Source organism: Purpureocillium takamizusanense, chromosome 10, assembly GCF_022605165.1.
Source record: "Purpureocillium takamizusanense chromosome 10, complete sequence".
In the NCBI taxonomy this organism is placed as follows: domain Eukaryota; kingdom Fungi; phylum Ascomycota; class Sordariomycetes; order Hypocreales; family Ophiocordycipitaceae; genus Purpureocillium; species Purpureocillium takamizusanense.
In genome coordinates this window covers 332,801-357,354 of record NC_063077.1, presented here as the reverse complement: position 1 = coordinate 357,354, position 24,554 = coordinate 332,801, and the positions used below count along the sequence as shown (strand labels likewise).

Genomic DNA, 24,554 nt, shown 5'->3' with positions numbered 1-24,554 from the left:
TCAACTTTCGGCACTGCTGGTTGTTGGTGGGCACTTGGTACAGTGGCTAGCCAAGAATGGCAAATTATGCGCATCTTGCTACAGGCCTTGACGCCACCAGCACCACATCTCCACGCGGGCATGACTCCACTCCTTGACGTCGTCCGCCGCTCTTTCGACTTGGCATCACCCGCCAACGTCACCAATACCCAGGTAGGAAAACTATGCGTATTGAGGAAGCTGCAGTTCCTCCTCATGGACCAAGTCAGACAAGGGATGCGCGATGACACGGGTCGCATCAAGTCGAGACGGGCCCGGGCTGCCAAACGGTCGCGGAAGGGCTGGTGAGTTCGCATTCAGCCCAGCCATCTTGGACCTCCTCGACGGGACCCCGGCTGAGATCGATCAGTCCAGAGTGCCGCCGCCGCAAAATCAAATGCGATGAGCGGCAGCCGCGATGTGGTCAATGCCTGAAAGGTGATCGGACGTGTCATCTGCAGGACTCAGTGTTTAAGCAGCATGCCTTTGCACCCGCGGGTGCAACAACTCATTCGAGAGAATCGGCGGACAATGTCGACGATGCGAGAGGCGCATGCAGCCATGATCCACATAGTGGTTCGTTCCATGAAATATCCCAATAACGGCTTATGCTAACGCTTTGTAGGTCCAACAGCCATCACCAATGAGATCGGAGTCAACATCACGCCCGGTCATTCGTTCGCTTCGAGTTTAGTTGCCCTGGCTCCATCGGATCAGCTTGTCGGGGACACTACTCCTCCGTCACTAGGATCAGAACGCCGTAATTATGCTTCAGTGACGCTCGCAGGGCGGACTTCACGCTTGCCCACAGCTACTCTTCATTCTCAGGGTACTTGGAGCCTCCAATGATGTGATCAACAGGCTTACATCCCATAGGTCAAGAACCACCTACGAGTCCCAACCTTGCAAAGCACTGCGTGCTACCTGAATGCACCATAGCGTCGCTCAAGGATACACAGGAGGAACTGTTCCTCCTTCGACATTACTCTGAGTGCATAGCACCATGGTACGAATACAGCCTGCTCGAAAACATCACATCCTGTACCTGACGCGTCTCAAGGATGGACTTACTGTATCGCTACGAGGTCTTTAGCCGCGAAGTGTTGACTCTCGCTCGCGAGCACTCCATTTTGCGCTACGCAGCATGCGCGGTCGCCGCGAAACAGCTGGGTCAGATGAGAGCACCAGAGTCGACGGTGCTTCGTGGGAAAACTCAGGAGCGAATCGCAGAAAGACTCGGCCGCGGCAGGCTCGGTTTCACATGGTACGGAATAAATACTACGAAAAGGCCATACAAACGCTCGTCAAGTCAATTACCCCAAAGGAATCTCAAGCCACTGGAGGCAATCACCCATCGCCTGCAGTATCGCTTTCGCGAGGAGACTTGATGATTCGCGCCGATGGCGAGGACCCCATCGTCCGACTTCTGGGCACGTGCATTTTGATCCAGTACGAGCATCTAAGTGCTAATCGTGATGCTTGGTCTGGCCACTTGACGGGTTTCTCGAAGCTTCTCGACCTCATCGATGATGGAAAGTTGCTCGAGCAACACCCAATCTACGAGCAAGTGTACCCTTGGACAAAGGATATCATGGAGGTCAAGGCTGGCTTCTGGAATTTTGTCGTGAATGACCTCGAAGAGTCCTGTGAGTCGGTCGGGTTCCAGGGGGGGTTGGGGGACAAGGCTGACAGCTCTTTAGTCGTTTCACACCGACGGACGCGCATCAATACGGACAACCTCGCGCTATGGCGAAACATGGGACTTCTCGCCGAAGACAATGGGCGATTGACTCTAAGCTCGGGTCCGAATAGCCTGTCTACCACCGCAGAACACGCTCGAGACAAAGTTCTTTCTTACACGCTCATCCGGCTACTATGCAAGCTGGTGGAAACGTTGGCCCCATTACCAGAGTGGAACTCGGCAGCGGCAACGATAGACATGGAAACGAATACCACGGCGCTTGCCTTGTTGAGTCTGGAATGTGAGTTTGACGCCTGGTTTGAGATGCTCTCGCCTTCGTTTTATCCCGATGGCAACTTTCTCACCCCTGAGGATGATTATGGGGCGGAAGCGTCGGGGCTATTCAGCCAGGAGATTTGGTTCAGTAACGATCTGTGTTCTACAACCATGATGTACTACCACATGGCGCGCCTGCTCTTGTTGATTCATCGTCCCTCGCATCTTCTTTCAGCGTCGACTACAGGCAGCGCTGTGTGTTTTGACCTGTTGCACGCGTTCCGCGCAACACAGCAGAAACTACGGTTTCACGCGACTAAAGTCATCTCAATTGTCCGCGGAACACCGTGCGATGCAGTCAGGTTGAGGGCTATTCAGCCATTATACGTCGCTGGCAGGTGCTGTGCAAATATTCAAGAAAGAAAGGGCCTGGTCGACATTCTCACGAGCATCCAGGATAATCTTGGGATCGCGACCGGATATAGGGTGCATGCCTTGCTCCAAGAATGGGGGATGTCATACCAAGAGTTGGGGCTGGAAGGAAGGCTCACTGCCGATGAGCGCTTGGAATGAGGTCCATCGTGCCATCGCTGGCTGTCGTCGCCCAAAACATAATTGCACCGACTACAGAAATAGCAACCCTTGTCCCACAATGTGGATGAGCTTATAGTGGACAGGTGCGCACTGGTGGTAGAAAGCTAGCCAACACGTGGTCGTGCTGTATCGAGAGAACGGTGGATCAGAATTAAACGATCATGCAAATCCAATGCATCCTTGTATCCTTGGATGGAACCGATTGGGGCGACCACAAGAGTTGCGAGGCCCATTATTGACAAGCTATTTACTGAACCCCTTCAATCAGAACCTTGAAAACATCGCTCCGCCCTTCTTTGACCAGTTCGAACGCCTTCTCTGCGTCTTCAAACTTGAACCTGTTCGTCACAAGTCGCTTAACATCGACCTTGCCACTGGAGATGAGGTCAATTGCAGCAGGGTAACACCCGGCAAGATAGCGAATTGAGCCCTTTATCGTCAGACCACGAATGCACACGGTCGTGATCGGAAAAGAGACAACTTCCTTTCCCATGCCAGCTTGAACAAATGTGCCCCCGTGCTTGGCGGCATAAATGCCCATTTGAACGCATGACTCGGCGCCGGAGCACTCAAGGACGGCGTCGGCACCCTCGCCGAGATCAAACGCGGCTTTGAGCTCCTCAGCCACGTCCTCGGCATGCTGCATAGGATCGACAGTCGCGTCTTCTGCCTGTCGGGGTTTGAACACGCCGTCAACACCATAGGATTTAGCAACCTGTAGCCTGGAGTCAACGACATCCACGCCAATGACCTTTTTGGCCCCCCAGGACTTGGCGACAGCCTGGCACAAGACACCAATGGGGCCACAACCCAGCACGACGACCGTCTGATGCGCCCTCAAATCTGCGGTTTTGGCCACTGCCACGGCAACAGATAGCGGTTCAACCATTGCTGCCTGCTCGAGGTCCATGGAGTCGGGTATCTTGTAGCAAAAGTCTGCCGCATTGATGTAGTATTTTGCCAATGTGCCGTCGTATGGCGGTGTCGCGGCGAAGACCATCTGCCCACAGAGGTGGTAGGTGCCCCGGCGGCATTGGTCGCAACGTCGGCAGGGAACTCCTGGCTCCATTGCGACTTTGTCGCCTGGGCGAAGAGTGGTGACGTCGCGACCGACTTGTACAACCGTACCCGCCGACTCGTGGCCGAGTACCATGGGGGCAGTCAAGATGTAGGAGCCAATGCGGCCGCGCTGCCAGCTGCGGTGACGTCTGTGAGTACGCGGTGCGAATCTCCCTCCAAGGCTATTCAATAACGTACTAATGAACCTTTACGAGTTATTGTTAGTCCAGTATGATGACGAGATAAGGGAGCGCTATGATATATGCTCACATCGCTTCCACAAATGCCCGTTTGCCCAACGTGGACCAAAACATCGTTGGGATCCTTCAGCTGTGGTGTAGGACGGTCTTCCAAGGCAACGTCCTTCACCGCTCGCAAGACAAATGATGGATTCTGCCGTCATTCAGATCGTGTGTCAAATGGACTGTCCTTACACCGGGGGTCATCCGCTTACCGTCATCTTCATACTGAAAGTAGTCGCAAACAGCCAGTCCAGTTACTGATCTGTTTCAGGGACACTTCCGGCATCCGCGGCGCGGACCCCTTTATATCATGGCACCGAACTTGTATCGGGCTTGTTATGCAAGGCACTTTGCCCCTCACATGTCAAACTGAAGGGACCGGATTTGCGCCGCTGAATCTACTCGACACACCCTCGACCTTCTGACCGCATCTGCCAATTGAAGATGGGGTTGCCACGCCGCCAAAAATGTCTATCCGGGTAAAACGTGGTCGAGTCTATATCGTGGGGAAACTGCCCCGCCACCAGACGGCGTCCTAACCGTCGAACCGGTCTGAATTGATGTACCTTACCGCTTTGAGCATTTTTTGCGACCCCAGGCTTGCCGTAGAAATTGGGTCCGACGCACGCTGACAAGCCTCATCACGGGCCTATAGTGAGACGGAACGTGCGGAGTGGACGCATCGGTAGGCGAAGCTGCATAAATTTCGATGACATGGAAAGCGGCTAGTTATACTCTTCACGCCTGGGCTTACAACAATGGCCCGCCTCGCACATCAATTTCGCCGGAGAAAGGATACAGGAGCTGAGACTGTGCAATGAGGAATACGGACGATTGCGTTGTGTAACCCTCTTGTCTCGTCCCGCATCTCCGCCTAGATTATCTCATTACGCCAAATACGACACCTTGGCCAATAACGTGAGGCACGGGTGGGTATTTTCGTATAAGTACGGAGTACGGGGCAAGTTGTATCCGCTCGCGGGATCACAACGGATGGCGACACAATAGCATTGTCACTGCGACTACTTCACGGATGTGCTGTACAAATAACTGGGGAGAGCCCACTTCCAATGATGTGCCCTGTCATTAATGTGATTCCACCGCCCTGATCTCACGGTCCGCCTCGAGTCAGTTCAATTATTGCTCCCCTTTGCCTGCCGGCAGCGAGTGAATCATCACATGCAGACTTTCGAATCATCGGCCTGCTACGTCAAGACTTGCTTCGTTCATTCAGATGTGCATATTAAGCAGTCATATTATCGGTTAAGCGACATAAGTAAGGAGTGACAGCTTTCGCATAATACAATGGTTCAAGAGACCCATTACCACCGCATGCGTGTGGACTTTTTCCAAAGCAAAGCAATTATAAGAGGCAACCTTGCCTATTTCATATTTCTCTTTTAAATGGCGGCAATGGCGGCAATGACAGCCAGGCCTGCACCCAGGCTGGCTCCGATGCGGCCTGCACCAGCAGTCACGGGGACGTTGCCGGTAGCAGAAGGCACCGGAACGCCACCAGTGCCCGTGACAGGGGGCGGAGCAACAGTGCTGGCACCCGGGTTCTGCGCAGGGCTGCCGTCGGTAGGCACTGGGCCACCGGTGGGCGCAGGGACGTTGGGGCCACCAGTAGGACCCCTGGTGATGCTGATGTTGGGAACGGTAAGCTCCGTGGAGAGGGTCTTGGTGGTGCTGCTGCCAGGAACCGTGGTGCCACCCGTGACGCAGGGCTCGACAACGGTCGTGGCAATGACGACGGTGGTGTAGTCAACCGAGGTGACACGGGGAGTGCCAGTGACGGTGATGATGGAGGTGATGGGGTCTGCGCCAGTGACAACCGCAGGGTTCTCGCCAACCCAAGGAGCGCACATGCCCTGGAGGAAGGCAATAGACTCCGAGATCTTGTTGTCCTCCTTGCCATACGAGTAGATGCAGTCGAAGACCTCCTTGATGAACTCCTTGTTGGAGCAGTAGCAAGCGACGTTGGTGTTGTCCTTGCACTTGTTCATGAGACCCTTCTCCATCAACTTGGTGTTCAGGCACTGAGGGAGAACGGCAGGGCAGGGCAGGGGTCCGGTCGGCTGAGGAGCCGGCGAGCTGCCACCAGGCTGGCTGGCGCTGGGCTTGAGCTCTTCACCAGGCTTGGTCTCGCCAGGTGGCGAAACAGTGGTGCCCGGAACGCCGCCCGTGGGGGCCGGCTTGGTCTTGGTGACGATCTCAGTGACGGGGCAGATGGTGGTGCTGACAGGGATGGTGACCGTGACGACGGCAGTTCCACCAGTGGACTTCGCGGGGCAGTGGGGGATCTCGGGAGCACAGCTTGTGATGGTTGTGACGGACGTCGTGAAAACGGTCGAGGTGGTCATGTAAGTTGTGGTCTCCTGCGTAGGGGTCGTCTGAGCGGGGGTCGTCTCGCCAGGCTTAGTCTGGGTAGGAGTGCTCTGGCCGGGAGTGGTCTGTCCGGGGGTGGTCTCGCCGGGCTTGGTCTCGGAGGGAGTGCTCTGTCCCGGAGTGGTCTGTCCGGGAGTAGTACCAGGCTTGGTCTCGGAGGGAGTGCTCTGTCCCGGAGTGGTCTGTCCGGGAGTAGTACCAGGCTTGGTCTCGGAGGGAGTGCTCTGGCCGGGAGTGGTCTCGCCGGGCGTGGACTGAGTGGGAGTGCTCTGGCCGGGAGTGGTCTGGCCGGGGGTGGTCTGTCCGGGGGTGGTCTGTCCGGGAGTGGTCTCACCGGGGGTGGTCTTGCCGGGCTTCGTCTCGGTGGGCGTGCTCTGGCCAGGAGTAGTCTCGCCAGGAGTGGTCTTGCCGGGCTTGGTCTCGGTGGGAGTGCTCTGTCCAGGGGTCGTCTCGCCGGGCTGGCTGGGAGTCACCGTGGTCTTCTCACCAGGAACAGTGGTCGTGGTGTCCTTGCCGGGGATCGTCTTGGTGTTCGTCTCCTGCGGAGGGGTGTAGGTGGTCGCAAGGGTGGTGGACGGGGTGGGCTTGGGCTTGTTGTCCTTGCAGTGCCAGCGGATCTTGTGGATGCCGATCTTGCAGAACTTCTTGCCAATGTGCTTATCCTGCTTGGGGAAAACGAACCAGACCTTCTTGGCGCCACCGCACTGGGTGTTACGCACAGTGGTGCCCTGCGAGGAGCAGTCGTGGCTGGTCTTGCAGATATCGCCACCGGGCATCAGATAGTGAAACTCCATGCGCGCGTCCAGCGACGTGGTCAGCTCGAACGTGTCGATGGAGTACTTGTCGATGCCCGCGTCCGGGCCGGGGCTGATGGAGGGGCATTCATCCCTTTCGTGGGTGCAGTCGCCAGTAATGACCTTGCCAGGCAAAAAGGTGCGACCCTTGAGCTCGCCTCGCTTGAAGAAGCTGTTCTCACAGGTGAACCCGCTGAACAGGTTCTTCTTGAACTCAAGAACCTTGCCAAGCACGAGCCCACCAAAGTCACAGCCTGCCTCCCAGTCGGGAATGCACTTGTTGTCAATGATCTGGGGGCATGTGAACCGGCTCGCGCCAGTGAAATCAAGGCCCAGGTTGAATCCGATGCCCGCCTTAAGACCAGCGCCGAACTATGAAGAGAATTAGCCGCCCGCATGCCATTTTTTAATATTTTCAAGTAGTAGATAGACATACCAGGGTGGCAGAAGTCTGGTCGATGCCAGCAGCCGCCGCCAGGAGAGCGACTGAGACCTTCATGGTGAAAGTGTGAAGAAGGTCTCCCTTCGTTTCGTTGAGCGAATGTGGGTGTTAACAGTGAGAAATGTTTGAAGGGAAAAGAAAAATCGTCTTAGGGTTGAACGAATGACCTGAGACTTTCACTCGAGAAGAAAACAACACCGGGTGTCACACAGAAACGAAAGAAGGCCAGCGGCGGATGAGAGGCAAAACCCAGAGGTAGTGGCAGACTGGATGGCCATCGAGCATATATACACCGGTGAGTGGAGATGGAAGCAGCCGTATCAGGTCGACCGTCTCTGTGCCTGGCTAAGGACGTATGATACCGCCGCCGCATTGCCACGCATGATCTTCTCAGCCTACGGCCTACCGTCGACTGCTTGCCCCTGCTCATCTTGAAATGCGTTCTGCACGTACGGACCAAGGGGCAGCTATACTGCCTTGAGCCTTGCGGGTCGCATCGGAAACGGTCAGGGGTGGTACGGAGTGATTCGATACGGCGAGCATGAGAGCTCGAAATAGCGGCTGGTCTTTTTGACACCCGTGGTTGGCGCGGTGGCTCACTCACCTGTCCAAGCGAGGCGGCCGGACGTTGCAACGAGGCAGCGGCGCGTGTATTTGGATCCCTGTCGGTCCGCTGCCCAGCTGGGCCCGGAGGCCCGAGAGCATATAGTACTAGTAAAGCCAGCGCTGAGCAGGGGATCCTGGACGAGGGTCAGAAGCAGGTGGGCCGTCTCTCGCTGTCGATGCCCGCGCGGGACCTGTGCTCCAATCTTCAGATGTTTCCTGGCCGGCCCTTTCCCGTCGGGTTCGTTTTTCGGCTTAACCCTGCTCTGATGAGACACGGGCGGAAGATGTGCCCAGTGAGGAGCTTCTACTATCAATTTTGCCGCCATCAATGAACCGCCGACTCTACGCGAGCATGTACGATTGGAGAGGACAGTCGTGCACGCATTACCGCGTCGCGTGCCCAAATACCCAACGGCCTGAGACATTATGCTCGCTAGGCTCGGGACTTCTTTCTACCTGGCGCCAACGCCGCCGCCTGAGATGTCGGGCTACCGGGGGGGGCAGGCAGCCTTACCGTTCCACGTCCCCGGGGGTGATTGACGACGTAAATTATCACCAGGTGTATGACCAGTCGATAGTGTTCGCAGCTATTCCTGGGAGGGCACAGCACCCTCGGCGTAGTGGGATCTCGGTCGGCCAGCTTTTCGCTCGCTGGGAAATCAGGGGCTCCGAGCGGCTGCCGCGGGTTCAGGTGACCGCAAAAAGCGCAATCCCAACTGGGAAACGGGTGCCCGCCTGGCAATCGCCGCCGCGCGTGGGGCGGGACAGAAGCGGGTGTGCCTGAGCGCCCGGGACAGGGGTCGGAGGGAGAGAGTCTCCAACGGTTGGACTGGAGGTGCCGCCGCCGCGCAGGGTTCGGAGTCGCGCGTGGAGGTGGGCGCTTGTTGTTGGGGTCCCATCGCAGCCGCCCAGTACCAGGGACAATACAGTGTGCCGTGCTGCTACTACTGCAGGAACGGTGGAACACGAAGATGGGGGCGGGTCGACTTCATGGGAAGAAGGACCTGGATGCGTTGCCTGAGTTCATGTTCTTGCCGGCACGTCGGTGCCAGGGGTGTCGTTGCCAAGGTAGTCGTTTCCAAGCCGATCAATGCTGTTGCAGACCAAGACAGCGTGAGCCCGAGTTACCTCCAATTGCAATGGCCATGGAGGCGCAGAGGCAACCTACCCCTGGCGTGCTGAGCAGCTCCGTGGTCTGGTTAAAGACGCGGAAGCGCGCGCACCGGCAGACACGCAGCTGACGTCTGCTTTGCCTTCTCCTCGAGCGTGACGTCGGTGGCCCTTCCCAAGTCGACACTCGACTCGACTCTTCCTACGGTCTGCGAGACGATGGTTGCGCGCGCTGCGCGGATGCTTGGAGCATCCATGTCACCAGTGCCTCAGTACTGGGGTGCGGTGATAATGTGGCCAGCCGTAGACTGACTGACCAGGCACCCCGACCGAAACTTTGCCCATGTAGCGAGCTTTGTTAAAAACTTTATTATAATACTACTGCGGCTCACCGTGGCTCCTCTGATGTGCATTTAGCCTCTACCGATTCCCCCTCGCGGCGCTGCACAGCCTCAACCCTTCATCAAGCCATCGGTTTCGCTCAAAGGGCTCGCATCAACGGTCAGTGACGTGAAACCCCCCAAGTGGTGCGCTGCAAAGCCAAAAACTCGTATCGGTCGTCAGCCTGTTCTGCACGGCAGTGGGTTGGGGGGGTTGCAGCAAGCCAGGGAGAGCTCAGTGGAAGACGGCTGGTGAGTGCAACTGTTCCCGCAGGTACAGTAACTAACTATACGTACGAAGTAGACTGAACGCTGCGGCTTCTACGATTGCCAAGGGGCAGACCCTGCGCGGATCCTAGCCCCGTTTCATCTTCAGGCACGCCAACAGCCAGTGCCTGAGCGCAACCCGAGTTACTACGTTAGTAGCGGCTCTTGTCCGTACCGGCGCTAACGAGCGCCTACCGCACAATCAGGCCGCCGCCCAAGACGGTGGCACGCGTGGGCGCAAAGACTGTTGTTTGCGCCTGGGCCCACCACACTTCACCTTGTTGGTTCGTCGGCCTCGCTGTTTGCTGCTCGCAACATCCCGGCACGGTTCTTAAGTTCTTCATCAATCGACGGGGTTGCAAACTCCGGGGTGGGATTGACGATTTTTTTCCCACACTGCCGGGATACTTTGTTTGAAGGTTGGGTTGCGCGTGTTCTGCCGTGCCGTTGGTGCACGGGGCGTAGTCTGTCCAGTCGTTGAATACGCGAGTCATATCATTACGCTTCCATGACGATGTTGCGATAGGATACATGCAGATGAAGAACTGTAGTACGTAGCCACCACGTGTAGGTAGTGGAGTGACTTCGATCAAGCTTCGTCCGCCTCCATTCTCAATGCAAAGCAAGTCCTTCGGTGTCGAATTTATCGCAGCATCTCAGCTAAGTGAGTGCCGAGCAGATCTGTGACATCATTTGGCCGATCCTGTGCCCACCATCATTGTCCGTTTGATGGATAGTATATACATGTCCACGTGCAACGCAATTGTTGCTAAATTTGTCCGACAATACGTAGTCAGCCTTTGTGTCGTTGCCACGAATGTGATCTCTGTGATAGGCTCCTGACCTCAAAGTTTAAAAGGTCTACCGTTGCCTGCCGAAGTCAATCGCTTCGATGCACGAGCACGACAGCGTCTCTCCACTGGCCAACAAACATCACCAAGTAACCTGCATGAACCACGATTCATGACCTCTCATCGGCTCAAGGGATCAAAACATCGGACCTCTGATGTCAGCGGCGACTGGAAGTGATGAAACAATCTGGCCCCGCGTGCAGTCCACCACGGGATATGGGCCATGTCCCTCTACCAGTGAGCCCACTTCGATCGATTCTGGGGTCGTCAGTACTCGCGGACGGTGCCTCTCCGTCGCCAAAGGCTATGCAGCTTGACCCCTCCCCTCCCCAGTGATCAACTACCCTAAAGCAATGTTATGGTATATGCTGTGTTATATTGACTTGGTTCAAAGAGCCTTATTGGAGTGTAAAATTGCCTTTACTACTTCCTTGTTCGCAACTTTCGGCGCCCCGTGCGATGCTAAATGGTAACTACTGGGGTCGCTATAGTTAGCTCATGGTCTAATAAACATTATGAATGTTCCGATATCATCATATCAGAGCAAATCTGGACTCAAGGCGATAAATTCGGCGTGGTCTGTTTTAGTACTGCGTAACAAGCAAATGGCCTACCCTACTGCCTCGTAGATTGAATGTAAGCTGCCTTCTATTGGAGCGCCTCGTTGCACAGGCAAAACGCTTCAAAATTCATGCGCCTTGGACGAACTTGCCAGGGCGTGACGCGATGTTCATCTCACCGCTATGAGCGTGCAATAGAGTCGGCCGAGCAGTTTATAGACATTTCAGGTCATAGATACATATATAACGACAAACTACCAGAGCCTTTCCGCCGCCCTTTCTTTTTTGTTGTCTGCATCTTTGACACGACATGCTTGAGTCCTGCTCTCTAGGCAGCATTCTGGCACTTATCAGGTGCAAAGTTAGCCTGAGCCTCGTTCAACACATCGGTAATGCCCTGAGCCTGCTGCTGGGCAATGGCCTTGCCCTCCGGGGGAACTTTGTCGACGATAGCTGTGATGAGACCCTGGCTCGCAGTGTTGATTTGGCCAATCTGGTTTCGCGTGACGTCGCACTGCTTGGCGGCCGCGATATCGCCTCGTCGCGCGAGCAAGTCGTCCGAGAGTGTCTTGGAGTGAGCCTTGAGCTCGTTGACGGGGTTGAAGAGGGCGATTGTGTCTTGAAGAGTCAACGGAGTTGACCCCTGAACGCTGGCCTTCCCGGTGTTGATGGTGCTGACCAACGCGTCAGACTTGTCCTTGACGGGAGCAGGGTCGCCGTTGAAGGCCTTGACGGCCGCGTCGAGGGTATCAATGCCAGTCTGGACCTGCGTCAAGACACCGGTGACGGTTGCGAGGTCGCGTTGCTCGACGGCCCGACTGTAGACGCCGGTGGCCAGCAGGACAATGGCGGCTTGTGAAAGGAACTTCATTTTTGGTACTTTTGGATTCGCAGTCGAATTTTGAGTCGCTAAGTGCTTAGGGATGATGATTTTCAAGGGGGAATTTCTGAAGATGCCGCTGAATGAAGAAAAAGAATGCCCTCCTGCTAAGTAGTCAACGACCCCATTTATACATTTTCGTTTGGCGGAATTGAATAGCAGTCACCAAGCTCGTGAGAGACATGAGAAGCCGAGGCAGCTTCAGGACGTATAGAAGAAAAACGGTCGCCAAGAAGCATGTTTCTGCAATGATCACGTACGGGGGCGGGGCAAAAGGGGGCCTTCTTGCCAGTAAGGTCTCATCAACGTCGCAAGTGAGGCCGAGGCCAGCAAGGCGGCGGGGAAGCCACCATCGACACCCGCATTTGGGCCTTTCCGGCCAGTCCCTCGAGTCCGAACAGAGCGTCAAAGCAACGAGCTTCAAGCTTAGTCTCGGGCATTCGCCTTCCGTCAGGCCGTAGCGCCACGGCCGATCGATTGAATGGCAGCTGAAACCACCCGGTTGAGCCGCCGCCAGCTTCAGAGCACAGAACCCAATCCCCCCACGGCGGTCGTGAGGTAGGTGAGTGAGTGAGTGAGCCCTTTCCCACCCCGGACCGGGCCAGCCACCCCCGCGTTCCCCCGCAAGCGGTGTCCAGGGGCACCCACAGTTCCGATTGGGCTACGGCACCCGCGATGCTACTCTGCTTTTGCACGCTTTGTGAACAAGCTTGGCAAGGTCCCTTTTCTTGGCTTTGTTCTCGTGGTGGCGGTTGGTCTGGGCAGGCAGGTAAGACGGGGCCTAGATCTTGGACGCAGAGCCAAGTAGGATCCGAGCCCTGAGAGCCACCTGCCGAATGAGTACTGGGCATGCACCACCGTTGGTGTTACAGCGCCCTGTGACTGCCGAGCCTCTTTTCGCCACGGCCATGGGTTTGTTCGAAGCACGTGGCTGCTCCTATGTCTTTTCGAGAACATAGCACGTTGCGGGCATTTCCTTGGCCTCGGTGGGTATGTTGCATCTTGTCACTGTATAAGCGACGCTGATTCAGCCAGGGGCAAGTGTCCACGAGTCGCCGCCCGCCGCACCAAGGTGCTGGGGCTGTGATCTGAATGCTACTATACCGTCTGTGTGAGCGCAAGAAGATGGAAGAAAGACGGTCAGGTCAGTGTCAAGGAGGTGCACCCATAAGCAGAAGTTGTCTGCATCCCATTTTCCCCCGTCTTACTAGCAGACGTATTTGATAAGTTACTAACCGGGCGGGGTTGCCCGCTTTCGACACTTGAGGCCGACGTCGCCAACATCTTCGCCATCGGAGGGTCAGGCACTAGGGCCAAGCCGCCGCAACGCCGCCGAGCTCCCCAGTTTCCATGACGCCACCTGCGATGCATTCCGGCGGGTGCATGTTCGTGGCTTGGCGCCCGCCGACTGCAACGTACGGAATCCGGCTTCCATCTTGCGCCCTCTATGTAAAACCCACGAAACAGAAACGCGTAATTCGCACTGCCCAACGATCCTGATCCTTTCGCTTCGAGGCATTATCCCGCTGGGCTCTTCTCACCGGCCATCATAGGATAGTGCAGGTGCGGCCAAGGGCTTCCGACGGTGGTTGTAACATGACTTGGGTGTTGAAGCCGTCACTGCCCCATGGGACTGGACCGGAAAGTGGTGTCAGATTTGTTGGCGAGGGTCGTATCCCGTGACCGTTCCATTCCTTGCCGAGGCTTCCACGCGTCGTACGAGAATGACAGGTGACCGTCCACTGAAGACGAGTCACCTAGTAACTAACTACAGTATACATACAATGTAGTTCCTCAGCGTACTCTTGAATCCGGGGTATAACACCATGGACCCAGGTACCCACATGTAGTCAGCGGAGATGGAACCATCCTAAACACCGATGAGATGGGGGGAGCGACGTCGCACGACTTTTTTGAGGCAAGGTACACTTCAAAAGTCACGGACGTCTTGCAACCCCTTCGCGTGAGTCCAAACCGACTTCCTACCATCTTAATTATTGTCCGGGAGATGATGTTTCTCAAGATTCTTCAACGTCTAGTTGTGGTCCAACCCTGCGTCTCAGAGCAGAGGCCTTTGCAGCCTTGCCCGTTTCTTAGAGGCCTCAAAATCTACATCAGGCAGAGACGGGGACAGACTTCTATAAACACGCCAGTGTTGCATGCGTCGCTTAACAAAGAGGAAAAGGAAGACGACAAGTGTCGCCTGTCGCCTGTCGCATGTGTCGACGCGACTTTAATGAACCAAGCCATCGTTCTCCAGTCCCGGTGGGACAGATGGGCGCCGTATTAGCGGTAATCATGCCGAGGCGGGTCTGCCGCTTCGCCGATCAGGGCACGGACAGCCGGTCTAGAATGCGTTGGAGGTTCCCATGCTGCGGCTGCTGTGCGAAGCAGTCATGGGGAGGGTCATCGCGACCGCCGCGACCTCATCAATTCACGGGCCAAGAATGCAAGGCATATGAGTAGACCAAGCCCAGCCAAGCCAATGGCCATGTACAAGGCACCGCGGAAGCCTCGCAGCCTCTCTTCCTTGGTCTCGCCGCTCCCGTGCACGTGGACCTCGACAGTCCCAGCGAAGCCAACGCCGAGCGCGATTCCGTAATTGACGACGGTATTCACCAGACTGGCGCCGATGCCTTGGTGGTGCCTGGCAACGGCGTCGGAGAGGATGAGGGTGGCGGCGGGAAAGCTCATGTCCATGCCAAAGGGCATGACGATCATGGACACAAAGGTCTGTCCCCAGTACAGCTGCGTGGCCGGCGCAAAGGCCGTCAAGATGGCGCCCGTGGTGAAGGCGATGAGCGCAAGGGTCATGACGAGCGGAGGCCTTACTTGCCAGGGGCCCAGTAGCTTGCCTGTGAAGACGGCGGCGGCAGCGCCGGCCACGGCCACGGGGCAGAACCACGCCGTGGTGAGCAAGGGGGAGAGATGGCGGATGTCTTGCAGGATCTGGACGAGATACAGCGTCCAGATGCCAAACGTAGCCCAGCCGCAGACGACGGCAGCCAATACGAAAGCCACGTCTGCGTTGACCGCGTCAAAGGGCAAAAGCGGCCTGGAGCTCAGCTTGAGCTCGATGTAGACGAACAGGCCGAAGAGCACAAGCCCGAGGACGAGCGGCGCGATGACAGTCGCCGTCCCCCAACCGTCAATGGGAGCCTGCGTCCAGGCAAAGTTGAAGAGCACCAGGGCTACGATGCCGACAAAGGCACCCGGCAGGTCGAGGCCCTGCACCCACGACTTCCAGTCGCGCGGTAGCGGCATCTTCGACGGGAGGGCCGGGATGATCCAGTTGCCCGCGATGGCGAGAAAGGCCAGCCACATGGCCATGACCCAGAGCGCCCAGGGCCACCAGGCGAGGGTCAGCAGCGAGGCAAAGGTGCCGCCAAAGACGGCGCCAATGGGGGCCACGGCGCCAAAGAAGGCAAAGACCATGGCCTTGCGGTGGCCCGGGGGGTATGCGGTGCCGAAGATGGCCAGCGCGTTGGGCAGACAGATGGCCGGGCCGATGCCCTGCAGGACGCGGGAGAAGACGGCGAGGCGGTAGTTGGAGTAGACGCTCAGGCCGGCGACGAGGGACCACAGCGAGAACCAGGCCAGGCCGGTGAGGAGGAGGCGCTTGTAGCCGAAGACGTCGCCCAGCCGCCCGGAGAAGAGGATGAAGGTGCCGACGGTCAGGGAGTAGCCGGCGACGAGCCACGCGAGCTGGGGCGGGCTGGTGATGTTGAAGGTCTGGCCGATGGTCCGGAGGAGGACCAGCGTGCCCATGTATGACGCCTCTGCGCGCATCGAAATAGCCAAGTCAGTCCTATATCAAATCCGTTCGGGGACCTGGGCGTGTCGTACGGGTGCAAAACTGCGCCATGCACACCAGGGCGACGAAGGCCGCCTCACGAGGAAGCGACATGGACTCGGCGACCCATATCGACTCGGCGGCAGATGGTTCTCGGGTGATTGGGTCGCTTGCCGCCGCGTCACGATCGTCGCCGGGGGGTGGTTTCTCGCCACGAGAGTCCATGTCGGGCCGCGGATTGTTGTTCAGCTGGTGTATCGTCATCCGTCCGCCCGTCCGTCTCGGTCGTCGAAGAGCGACAGCAACAAATGGAGCCTCTTCTTCAACCCGCCCGGCAAGCAGCAGCAAGAGAACTTCGTCGTTGGCGTCGCTGTCGAGGGTCGTCGTCGAAAACTTTTTGTGTTAATTATTCGCCATTTATTATTATTTCACTGCCGAGACGCCGAGCCGCCCCGCCACCAGGGCCATGGATCCAAACGAAAGAACGGCCGGGCCGTCCGAGAGCTCGCCCGCCACGTCGTGCTGTAGACATGACATGTAGCAGGCGTAGGGCCCCCTTGCGAGATGCGTGTGGCATTCATCATTGCCCGCCGTGGGGCGACAGGTGAGCTAGGGCCGCCCGATGCTCGTAGATACGGCGGTGGGCGGTGGTGCATGCTATGCCATGGCATCATCCCGCTCGGTTAGTTAGTGCCAGTCTGGGTTTGCAGAGCAATTGTCAGCGATTATCAATCGCTTCGCTTCGCTGTTTTCGACGGGACGGGGTCGACGCCGCCCCCGCTGATTCAAAGGAAAATCCATCGGCCGAGACGCGCGCAGGTCAGGAGGCGCCGAGGAGGCGGCAAGCCTCTGCGCGATTGATTATTGACGGCACGGCACTGACTGGCAGAAGGGTCTTGCGCGCCCAGCCGGCAGTGGCAGTGGTTGATGCGGCAAAAGGTGGATCGACGCCCGCTCTCGGCTCGGTGATGAGATCCGAGATCGCCCAGGCTGACGCAACATTGAACCTTGCAAGCCTGGTACTGTAGCACCAGCATTGCTTCGTACGTACGTAGTGATGGTTTCTTATCACTCTACCGATCAGACGCGTCGACCTCGGCAGGCAACAACTGATCATGGCATGGTCCCCATCTGGGTCGTTTGCGGTCAAAACGTAACTATCGCCATGGAGCGAAACACAACAGAGGCACCTGGACGAGGGCACGGCTCAGCACCGTCGATTCATGACCCGCCCAGCGTTTCTTTGCATGGCCGCGACGTGTTCCTCTTTTTTCCTTCTTTCTTTAAAAAAAAGGAATGAAAAGGAGAGAGAGAGAACACCACCGGAACAAGTCAAACTTTAAAAACGTTCAGCGAGCTTGAAAGCCGCAACAGACAGATACTCGTAAACTATAGAGTGCTTCGTATACTGCATACCCATGTCCACAACAGGCGTCTCATATGAGCGACGCGACGCGTTCGTGCAAGCTCATCATCTCGCGCACCCATCCATGTCCCTCAACCCCTGCAAGACCGTGCTCAATCATGCCACTTATGTGCCGTCGTGACCATCAGCGGACGCGGGCCCGGGTCGACCGCTTTTGGCTTCACGCACGGCCCTCAGCACCATTCGGTTGGCCTCATCGCGCTCCTCCAGATCAGGCCGTCCGTACGCCTCGTCCGTCTGGGCAAACACCTTGGCCTCCCAGGAGCCGCCCACGTCTACCCGCCCGCCGTCGTCCCAGCAGGCCTGCACCGTCCCGCCCACGTTGCCCAGCAGGGCTCTCAGGCCGCCGGGGCCGCCGCCGGCCTGGAAGCTCTTGAAGGGGCCGGCGTACGCCCAGCGCGGGCCCATGCTCGTCTGCATGACGCGGTCCAGCTGCTCCACCGTCACCACGTCCTCGTTGACCAGGTGGATCGCCTCGCGCAATAGTGCCCACGCGAGACGCCCCGCGACGAAGCCCGTGATCTCACGGCTGAGCAAGACGGGCTCCCGGCCGATCTGGCGCCAAAAGTCCATCGTCTTGGTCACCACGGCCCGCGAGGTCTGCGGCGAGGGTACAATCTCCAGCAGGGGGAGGATGTGCGGGGGGTTGAACGGGTGCACCACGAGCAGTCTCGTCTTGTCCTCCATGGCAGCGTTTTGTTGCGATGCCGGAATCCCAGACGTGCTGGTCCAGAGCAGTGCGCCTCGCGGGGCGAGCCTCTCCACGTCGGCCCAGAGCTGCGTCTTGAAGTCCAGCCTCTCGGGGCCGCTCTCTTGGACTATGGTGCAGTCTGCCACCGCCTCCGCAACGGACGACGTGAGCTTGACCTCGGCGGCAAGCTTACGCAGGCCGGGGGGGAGATGGGTCGGCAGGACGGCAGCTACGTAGGCTTCGAGATCCGGGCGGACATCCATGATGGTGAGCTGAGACGCGTCCGGGAGATGCGTGAGGTGCAGAGCCGCAAGGGAGAGCCCGATGGTGCCGGCGCCGATGAGCGCAATGCGCATGTCCGGTGCCGACGACGTCAGCGTAGAGTCTGTCATTGTGGGCGTCGTTGGTCTTGTCGTGCCGCCGTCGTCTCACTTGTAGAACATGAACATTGAAGCAACACAATCTATCCTGCGCGTCGCAACACGCGCCCGGCACAAGGCCCAGGACGCGAGCTGCACGGGTGGTCAGGTGACGGACCCTACTCGACCGTGAATGTCAAGTCGTGCGCCCTTTGCGATACGATCCAATACGAGCGGCGCGGGACGACGAATGCCGGGCGATCGTCGAGCTGCCGAGCTGCGCCGCTGCCGCCGCCAGAGACGCGATCCGCGACGACACTCGATCGATCGTCACGTCTGGCCGCGCCCATCGTCAGCGGCAGCGACGGCATAGCTGACCCTGCTGATGCCCTTGGCGCGCGATATCTTCCTCACCGTCGTGGGCCCGCACTGGTCGGTCGAGTCGACGTGCGTGCCGCCGCAGGGGTAGACCTCGGCGCCCACGATGCGCACCACTCGGAAGCGATTCTCGCCCGGCGGCAAGAGGCCGCGGTCCGGAAGCAGGCGCTCCAGGCCCTCGCGGCGGAAGTCGTCCTCGGTCCAAAAGTCAATCTCGACGGGCATGGCGCGGCGCAGGTACTCATCGACGCGCGCCTGGATGGGCTCCTTCCACCGGCCCTCGATGCTGCCGCGGAACTCGCACGCCGCGCTGTCCGGGAAGTGCGACGCCTTGAGCTCGTCGAAGCCCGGCACCTCTTGCTCGAGCAGGCTGCGCACCGCCGACCCGAGCACGTGGCCGGCCGTGTGCAGCCGCGAGTACAGCAGCCGCTTGTCGGCGTCGACGACCTGCTCGACGACGGCGCCGGGGGCGATGCTGCTGCCGCTGCCGCCCACGTAGCGTCCTAGATGAAGCACCTGGCCGTCGTGGACCGCGTCCATGCGCACAGCCCGGACGCGGAAGATGGGCGCCGCCGCCGCGCGGGCCGTGGCATCGGCGCCTGGGTCGACGACGGCCAACGTACCCTCGTCGGACGGCTGCCCCCCGCCCTGTGGGTGGAAGACAGTCTCCTTGGTCACCACGACGTGGTCCTCGTCGGCGTTGGCCTGCTTAAAGAGGGCCTGGTTGGCCTCCTCGAGCGCCGCAAAGGGCCGGACCGAGTGCACCGTCGTCTCGAGGCGCAGGAGCTTTCCATCATACTGGAAGGAGAGGCGGGTTCGGGCAGGGACAGTCATGGCGATTGCTCGTAAATCGTTCGTTTTTGATTAGAGGATGTGGACAAATGACTGGCTTACGCCCTGGTTCAATTTTTTTTATTTTTTGTTTTTTTCTCTCTTTGAAGCCATCTTCGCCCCTCGCGTTGTGGGGCACTGCGCCCTTTACCAACATAGGGCGTCAGCAAGGACGGGCTTCTTCGTCGTTCTATTATTTTCGTCCACTAGAGCCCGCTCGAACAAGGAGCGTGATACCTTCAGTGTCCGTCGAAGATTGTCAAGCAGTCTAGGACCGCGCTTGGTGCCTGTATAGTCCTGGGGGCCACCTGTCTACCCCCTTTGAAAAGGGCCCCGTCATGAGTATCAGCCACCGCTCAACTGGCACAAGTGGGATGCGTTTTACGACGTGGCCAATGTCCACTGCCCGTGTCCCAGCTGCAGCCACGGACGAAGAGGGATTACGCCAAAGGGAGCAGTCACTCCCAACATTGTACAACATTTGCTACGTAGCAAGCCATGAGCGCACGACGGGAGACTCCGGAGTTCGCCGTGCGACGCAAATACACCCCATCTCCGGCCACAGGGTAGGCCAAACGTAATATTTGACCGTTGTGTTGGACTGCTGGCCCGCTCAAAAAAGGAAAGCAGGAGAAGGGTCAGGCAGGGGATGGATGAGACGGATTTAGCATGCATTGAACAAGGGTAGAAGAGGCGGACCACACCAAACAGAGGGAGTCGTTCCGGGATCAGACGACCCCGGACCGCGTCCGCCAAGCACACAACATCGTGGAGAGAGACTTGGCTGTGAGCGGCGCTTCTGTGGGGGGGCACCCCGATGATGGCTTGCCAATACCCGGCTGGCCATAGGTTGACGACCCAGATGCACGTGCTCATTCAACTTACCAAGAGGTGCCCTCGGGGAACCGCGTCGCCTCGACATCATCGCTGGAAGGTTGCGCGACCGAGACTAAGTCGGGTGATGCTGCAGCTGCCGCAACACTCGTTGGTTCTTCCTCCTTCTGCTCCTCCTCCGCCTCCTCATCATCATCATGCACGACTCGGCGCGTGGGGGTACGTCAGACCGCGGGGTGACCAAGGGCCCAGCCAACACGCGGAGCCTTCCAAGGCTCAACAAGATGAACCAGTCCCGGAGAAGAAAGCAGCAACCTGCCCAGCTCAGACATACAGACGTGGGCGGGTGGCGGCAAATTGTGTACCAGCTGTTGTCCAGTACGGGCGGCTGTACCGTACCTACACCGCTGGGCATGCGTGTCCTTGTTGACTCTCTTATAACGTACCGTCTGCCCGCGGTCCCTCATGTGTTGGCTTCCAGCAGGCTCCACGCTGGTGGGAGAAACGTTGGCCGCGCGGCAAGTGCAGAGCAGAGAGACCTGACCGGCATTGAAGCCGCCATCATCTTTGTCTGCTTGTCAGAGCCCATTAAAAGTGACAGACACTGCCCGGGCCGATGTCTCAACGCGGGCGGTGGCACGAGGACGGAACGACATGTCGTGTACGAAGTACAGAACGCAACCCGCAAGACGGGTGCGCACTTTTCCCTCTGGAATCGTGTCGACGAAGCCTTGGAGTTTGAGCGACATCGGGGCGTTTCCGCGCAAGCAGCCCGCCTGCCTGCGCACAACGTCGACATAATGTGGCGTGGCGCCCTCTTTGGCGGTCAGGACTCAGGGGCACCTCATGGCCACATCCCGCTGCCGACCGTCCATGGAGGAACGTGCAGACATCGGCAACCCGAATTGACTCTCTGTGGTGGCGCCAAATCCCTCCAACGGCACGGCACATATTCTAGTACAACGTAGTCACACAGCATGGCATCCAGGGGGGGCCGCCAACCACGTCCATCTGTGGGGCCGAAGCCACTCCCAGATCCAGGGCAAGCCATCCGTTCACGAGGCGTTCCTTGGCCATGCAATTGGCGCGCAACCCGTCACCGTCACCGTCTCGAGGCGACATCCCAAGGGTCGCATCGGCCGGCGCTAACTCTCGCCACCAGCGTGCCCCCTCCCCGAGATGTTGTACCATGACCATCGAAGATAGCCCCCCCCCCCGCTTCGCCTCCCCCCAAGGCTTGGCCGCCTTACCGAACTGCCTCTTCGGTCGTCCAAGGGCAGTCCGTAAGTGTCCTCGCGACGCTCCCACCAACGCGGCGCGCTTCTGGCCGCGAACCCACATCGCAGGGCCCGGCCGCCTGGACAAGCGGATTGAGTTGGCTTGAGGCCATGCGATGGACTTCCTCCCAAGGCCGGCCAGACTGGGCGCCGATCCGGACCGCGCCTGGCGATGCGCCCCGTGTGCGCGGGTATGGCCTCCATTGGCAGCCTGTCGGTCGGTCGTCCGTCGCACGTGGGCGCCAACAGGTTCCCCGACCTGCTCGATCATCACACGAGCTGTTATCTCTGTTGGCAAGACATCTGTCGTTTCTTTACCGCGGGAGACAAAGACCGGGGACACCACGTTGCTCGTGGTATAAGACATGGCGATGTCCGGCGCAGGGGGAGGCCCCTCCCCCGCCAAAGGAGCACTCAGTCAGGTGCCACGGGCTAGGGTCGTGCAGTCTCATAGAGATTGATAAGCCCAAGTGAGATCGATATGGCCCTTGTTCGTCCCCTCACGTCGATAGCGGCGGCCGCGTGCTTGCTCGCTGGCGTGGCCAGTGCCGGCGGCTTGAAGGACATTGATCATGTCGTTCTCTTCATGCAGGGTATGAATCCTGCCCTACCGGACGACACGACATGTCTTCGCAGGTGACTGACTGACAGCTTCTACTCCCGCCAGAAAACCGAGCCTTCGACCACTACTTTGGCACCATGGCCGGCGTCCGCGGCTTCAAGGACGCCAACTTGCAAATGAACGGAAATGTCCCCGTCTGGAAGCAGAAGACGTCCCCGGCATTGACCACCGAAGCCGACTACGTGAACCCTTGGTACCTCAACTACCTCGGAGGCAACTGGCCGGAGGCGACACAGTGTATGGTCGCTGGAAGTAATGGTTGGTATGAGAACCACGCCGCCTGGAACTTTGGCTCCAACGACCACTGGGCGTTGAACAACACGCCCTGGAGCATAGGCTTCTACAAGAAAGAGGACCTTCCCACGCAGTGGACGTTGGCCGAGAACTTTGTCATTGGAGACATGTATCAGGTGGGATTCAAATTGCCGACCGGCCTGTGCACGATCTGCTCCCGGCCGATCGATCCCCTCGGACAAAGTTTGCTAACGGATCTGGTAGGAGGCGATTGTCGCTGCTACCAACCCGAACCGCGTGACATGGGTTTCCGGTTCCATCAATGCCCCAGGCTCGCCGCAGAAGCCGGACCAAGGCGGCAATCCCTATATCGATAACAACGAGACTCCTGGCTGTGAGAAGGGGGGCATCAACTGCTATCCTCTGAAATGGAAGACCTCTGCGGAGTATTACGAGGATGCCGGCGTGTCGTGGCAGGTCTTCCAGGATGCTGACAACTTTGACGACAACCCATTTGCGTGGTTCAAGCAGTTCCAGGATGCTCCTAAAGATTCGTCCCTTTATAAGAGAGGTATGAAAGGATTGCCTCTAAATACATTTTACGAGCAGGCCGCTAGCGGCAACCTTCCCGAGGTGTCTTACATCGTTGGCCCCATGCAGCTGTCGGAGCATACACCCTACTCGCCCCACGACGGCGCCTGGCTGCAGGATAAGATTGCCCGTGCTGTTCTCAACTCTCCTAAATACAAAAATACGGTGCTCATCATCTCCTACGACGAAACCGGCGGCTGGTGGGATCACCTCGACCCATACCGGTCTCCGGACGGGACGCCTGGAGAGTGGATCGATGACCCCTGGGGACAGGTTGGACACACCTTTATTGGCCCGGGTTTCCGTCTTCCGTTCTACATCATTTCGCCCTGGACCAGAAATGGCGGCGTGTACACGGAGCACATCGATCACAACTCGCAAATCATGTTCATCGAGAAGTGGCAGGAAGCCAAGGGCCGGAACGTCACGACGGACGAGATGGTGCACTGGCGACGAGAGCACATGGGCGACCTCGTAAGCGCCTTCGACTTTGCCAACCCCGACTACAGCGTTCCCAAGCTGCCCTCTGCCCCCGAGCCTCACCGCAATGCCAACGGGGACTATGACGGCTCGTCCTATTGCCAGTCCAGGAATTCCAAGACTCGCCCGCCCGTGCCCTACTCTGGCGACGGCGTGATCAGGGACATCGCCAGCGTAGTGGAGCCTGGCTTCAAGGCCGTACGCGGCAAGATCACGGAAGGGCGCTACCTGGTGTTTGAGATGGACGGCTTCGCGTTGACCAACCCAGGCCGCTGCCGCCCCGACGGCGGCGTGACCGTCACCAAGGTCTCCAAGGGCCACGCGCGCGATCTACAGCGATGGGTCGTCCACGCCGTGCAGATTGGTGGCAATGACTTTACCCTGGAGAGTGCCGTCGACAAGCGCTTCATCTGTGCGGGTGGCAAGATGTGCAAGGACAAACAGGACGCCGTCGTCTTCACTCTTGGCTTCGAGCCGAGCAAGGGCCACACCATCAAGTCCAAGGCGTCGTCCAAGTACGTATCGGTTGAAGACAAGAAGTTGACACTGGAAGGATCTCTGAGTCACTGGGAGACCTTCAGCGTCACCTACTGAGGGAAATGAGGGGAGTCGTCTGTGATGGCGAAGGACAATGCCTGGCCAAAATGCGGGCGCTCGCCATAGGAGAAAAATGGCGCTGGGCGAGACACGCCACGCCCAGGCGTTTCGGCTTGAGGTTGCTGTGCGCGACTATGAGCAATTGGGCATATAGGTGAGGGAGCACATAGTATGTATATACAGAGCTCAGAGTATTTATCCAGGCCCAACCGCGCATCGCGGGTGAATGCTTAGCCGCCCTATGAGACATGGCCTACTTCCCCGACCGCATCCGAGAGAAAGTGAGTGGGAGT

The 24,554-nt window shown here is 58.3% G+C and overlaps 8 protein-coding genes across 10 annotated transcripts; 2 read left to right on the top strand and 6 right to left on the bottom strand.

Annotated features, from left to right (window-relative positions):
• Nucleotides 1-174: 174 nt before the first annotated feature.
• JDV02_009624 (uncharacterized protein) lies at nucleotides 175-2,548 on the top strand (the record flags this gene model as incomplete). Its single annotated transcript, XM_047991300.1, has 6 exons — nucleotides 175-323; nucleotides 389-594; nucleotides 644-847; nucleotides 895-1,024; nucleotides 1,079-1,664; nucleotides 1,719-2,548. Exons 5-6 carry the CDS (start codon nucleotides 1,163-1,165, stop codon nucleotides 2,546-2,548), a joined length of 1,332 nt encoding a protein of 443 aa, XP_047847311.1. The 5' UTR covers nucleotides 175-323; nucleotides 389-594; nucleotides 644-847; nucleotides 895-1,024; nucleotides 1,079-1,162.
• A 268-nt stretch (nucleotides 2,549-2,816) lies between these two features.
• Nucleotides 2,817-4,094, bottom strand: JDV02_009623 (D-xylulose reductase; the record flags this gene model as incomplete). Its single annotated transcript, XM_047991299.1, has 4 exons — nucleotides 2,817-3,765; nucleotides 3,827-3,834; nucleotides 3,899-4,021; nucleotides 4,083-4,094. 4 exons carry the CDS (start codon nucleotides 4,092-4,094, stop codon nucleotides 2,817-2,819), a joined length of 1,092 nt encoding a protein of 363 aa, XP_047847310.1.
• A 1,176-nt stretch (nucleotides 4,095-5,270) lies between these two features.
• On the bottom strand, nucleotides 5,271-7,551 carry JDV02_009622 (uncharacterized protein; the record flags this gene model as incomplete). The annotated part of the gene is made up of 2 exons (XM_047991298.1): nucleotides 5,271-7,424; nucleotides 7,489-7,551. 2 exons carry the CDS (start codon nucleotides 7,549-7,551, stop codon nucleotides 5,271-5,273), a joined length of 2,217 nt encoding a protein of 738 aa, XP_047847309.1.
• Nucleotides 7,552-11,596: 4,045 nt separating this feature from the next.
• On the bottom strand, nucleotides 11,597-12,139 carry JDV02_009621 (uncharacterized protein; the record flags this gene model as incomplete). The annotated part of the gene is made up of 1 exon (XM_047991297.1): nucleotides 11,597-12,139. The coding sequence occupies one exon, from the start codon at nucleotides 12,137-12,139 to the stop codon at nucleotides 11,597-11,599; it is 543 nt and encodes a 180-aa protein (XP_047847308.1).
• Nucleotides 12,140-14,097: 1,958 nt separating this feature from the next.
• Nucleotides 14,098-16,842, bottom strand: ATR1 (multidrug-resistance type transporter aminotriazole resistance). 2 transcript variants are annotated; one of them, XM_047991295.1, is made up of 2 exons: nucleotides 15,995-16,842; nucleotides 14,098-15,927 (listed from the first exon to the last, which is right to left on the bottom strand). In XM_047991295.1, the coding sequence occupies exons 1-2, from the start codon at nucleotides 16,203-16,205 to the stop codon at nucleotides 14,555-14,557; spliced, it is 1,584 nt and encodes a 527-aa protein (XP_047847306.1). In that variant the 5' UTR covers nucleotides 16,206-16,842; the 3' UTR covers nucleotides 14,098-14,554. The 2 variants fall into 2 exon arrangements, with proteins under 2 accessions (XP_047847306.1, XP_047847307.1); XM_047991296.1 differs by having other exon boundaries at nucleotides 14,098-16,842.
• Nucleotides 16,843-17,472: 630 nt separating this feature from the next.
• Nucleotides 17,473-18,450, bottom strand: JDV02_009619 (uncharacterized protein; the record flags this gene model as incomplete). Its single annotated transcript, XM_047991294.1, has 1 exon — nucleotides 17,473-18,450. One exon carries the CDS (start codon nucleotides 18,448-18,450, stop codon nucleotides 17,473-17,475), a length of 978 nt encoding a protein of 325 aa, XP_047847305.1.
• A 297-nt stretch (nucleotides 18,451-18,747) lies between these two features.
• Nucleotides 18,748-19,629, bottom strand: JDV02_009618 (uncharacterized protein; the record flags this gene model as incomplete). The annotated part of the gene is made up of 1 exon (XM_047991293.1): nucleotides 18,748-19,629. One exon carries the CDS (start codon nucleotides 19,627-19,629, stop codon nucleotides 18,748-18,750), a length of 882 nt encoding a protein of 293 aa, XP_047847304.1.
• Nucleotides 19,630-21,699: 2,070 nt separating this feature from the next.
• JDV02_009617 (Phospholipase C) lies at nucleotides 21,700-24,496 on the top strand. 2 transcript variants are annotated; one of them, XM_047991291.1, is made up of 3 exons: nucleotides 21,700-22,330; nucleotides 22,405-22,769; nucleotides 22,858-24,496. In XM_047991291.1, the coding sequence occupies exons 1-3, from the start codon at nucleotides 22,219-22,221 to the stop codon at nucleotides 24,256-24,258; spliced, it is 1,878 nt and encodes a 625-aa protein (XP_047847302.1). In that variant the 5' UTR covers nucleotides 21,700-22,218; the 3' UTR covers nucleotides 24,259-24,496. The 2 variants fall into 2 exon arrangements, with proteins under 2 accessions (XP_047847302.1, XP_047847303.1); XM_047991292.1 differs by having other exon boundaries at nucleotides 21,700-22,769.
• Nucleotides 24,497-24,554: the final 58 nt, after the last annotated feature.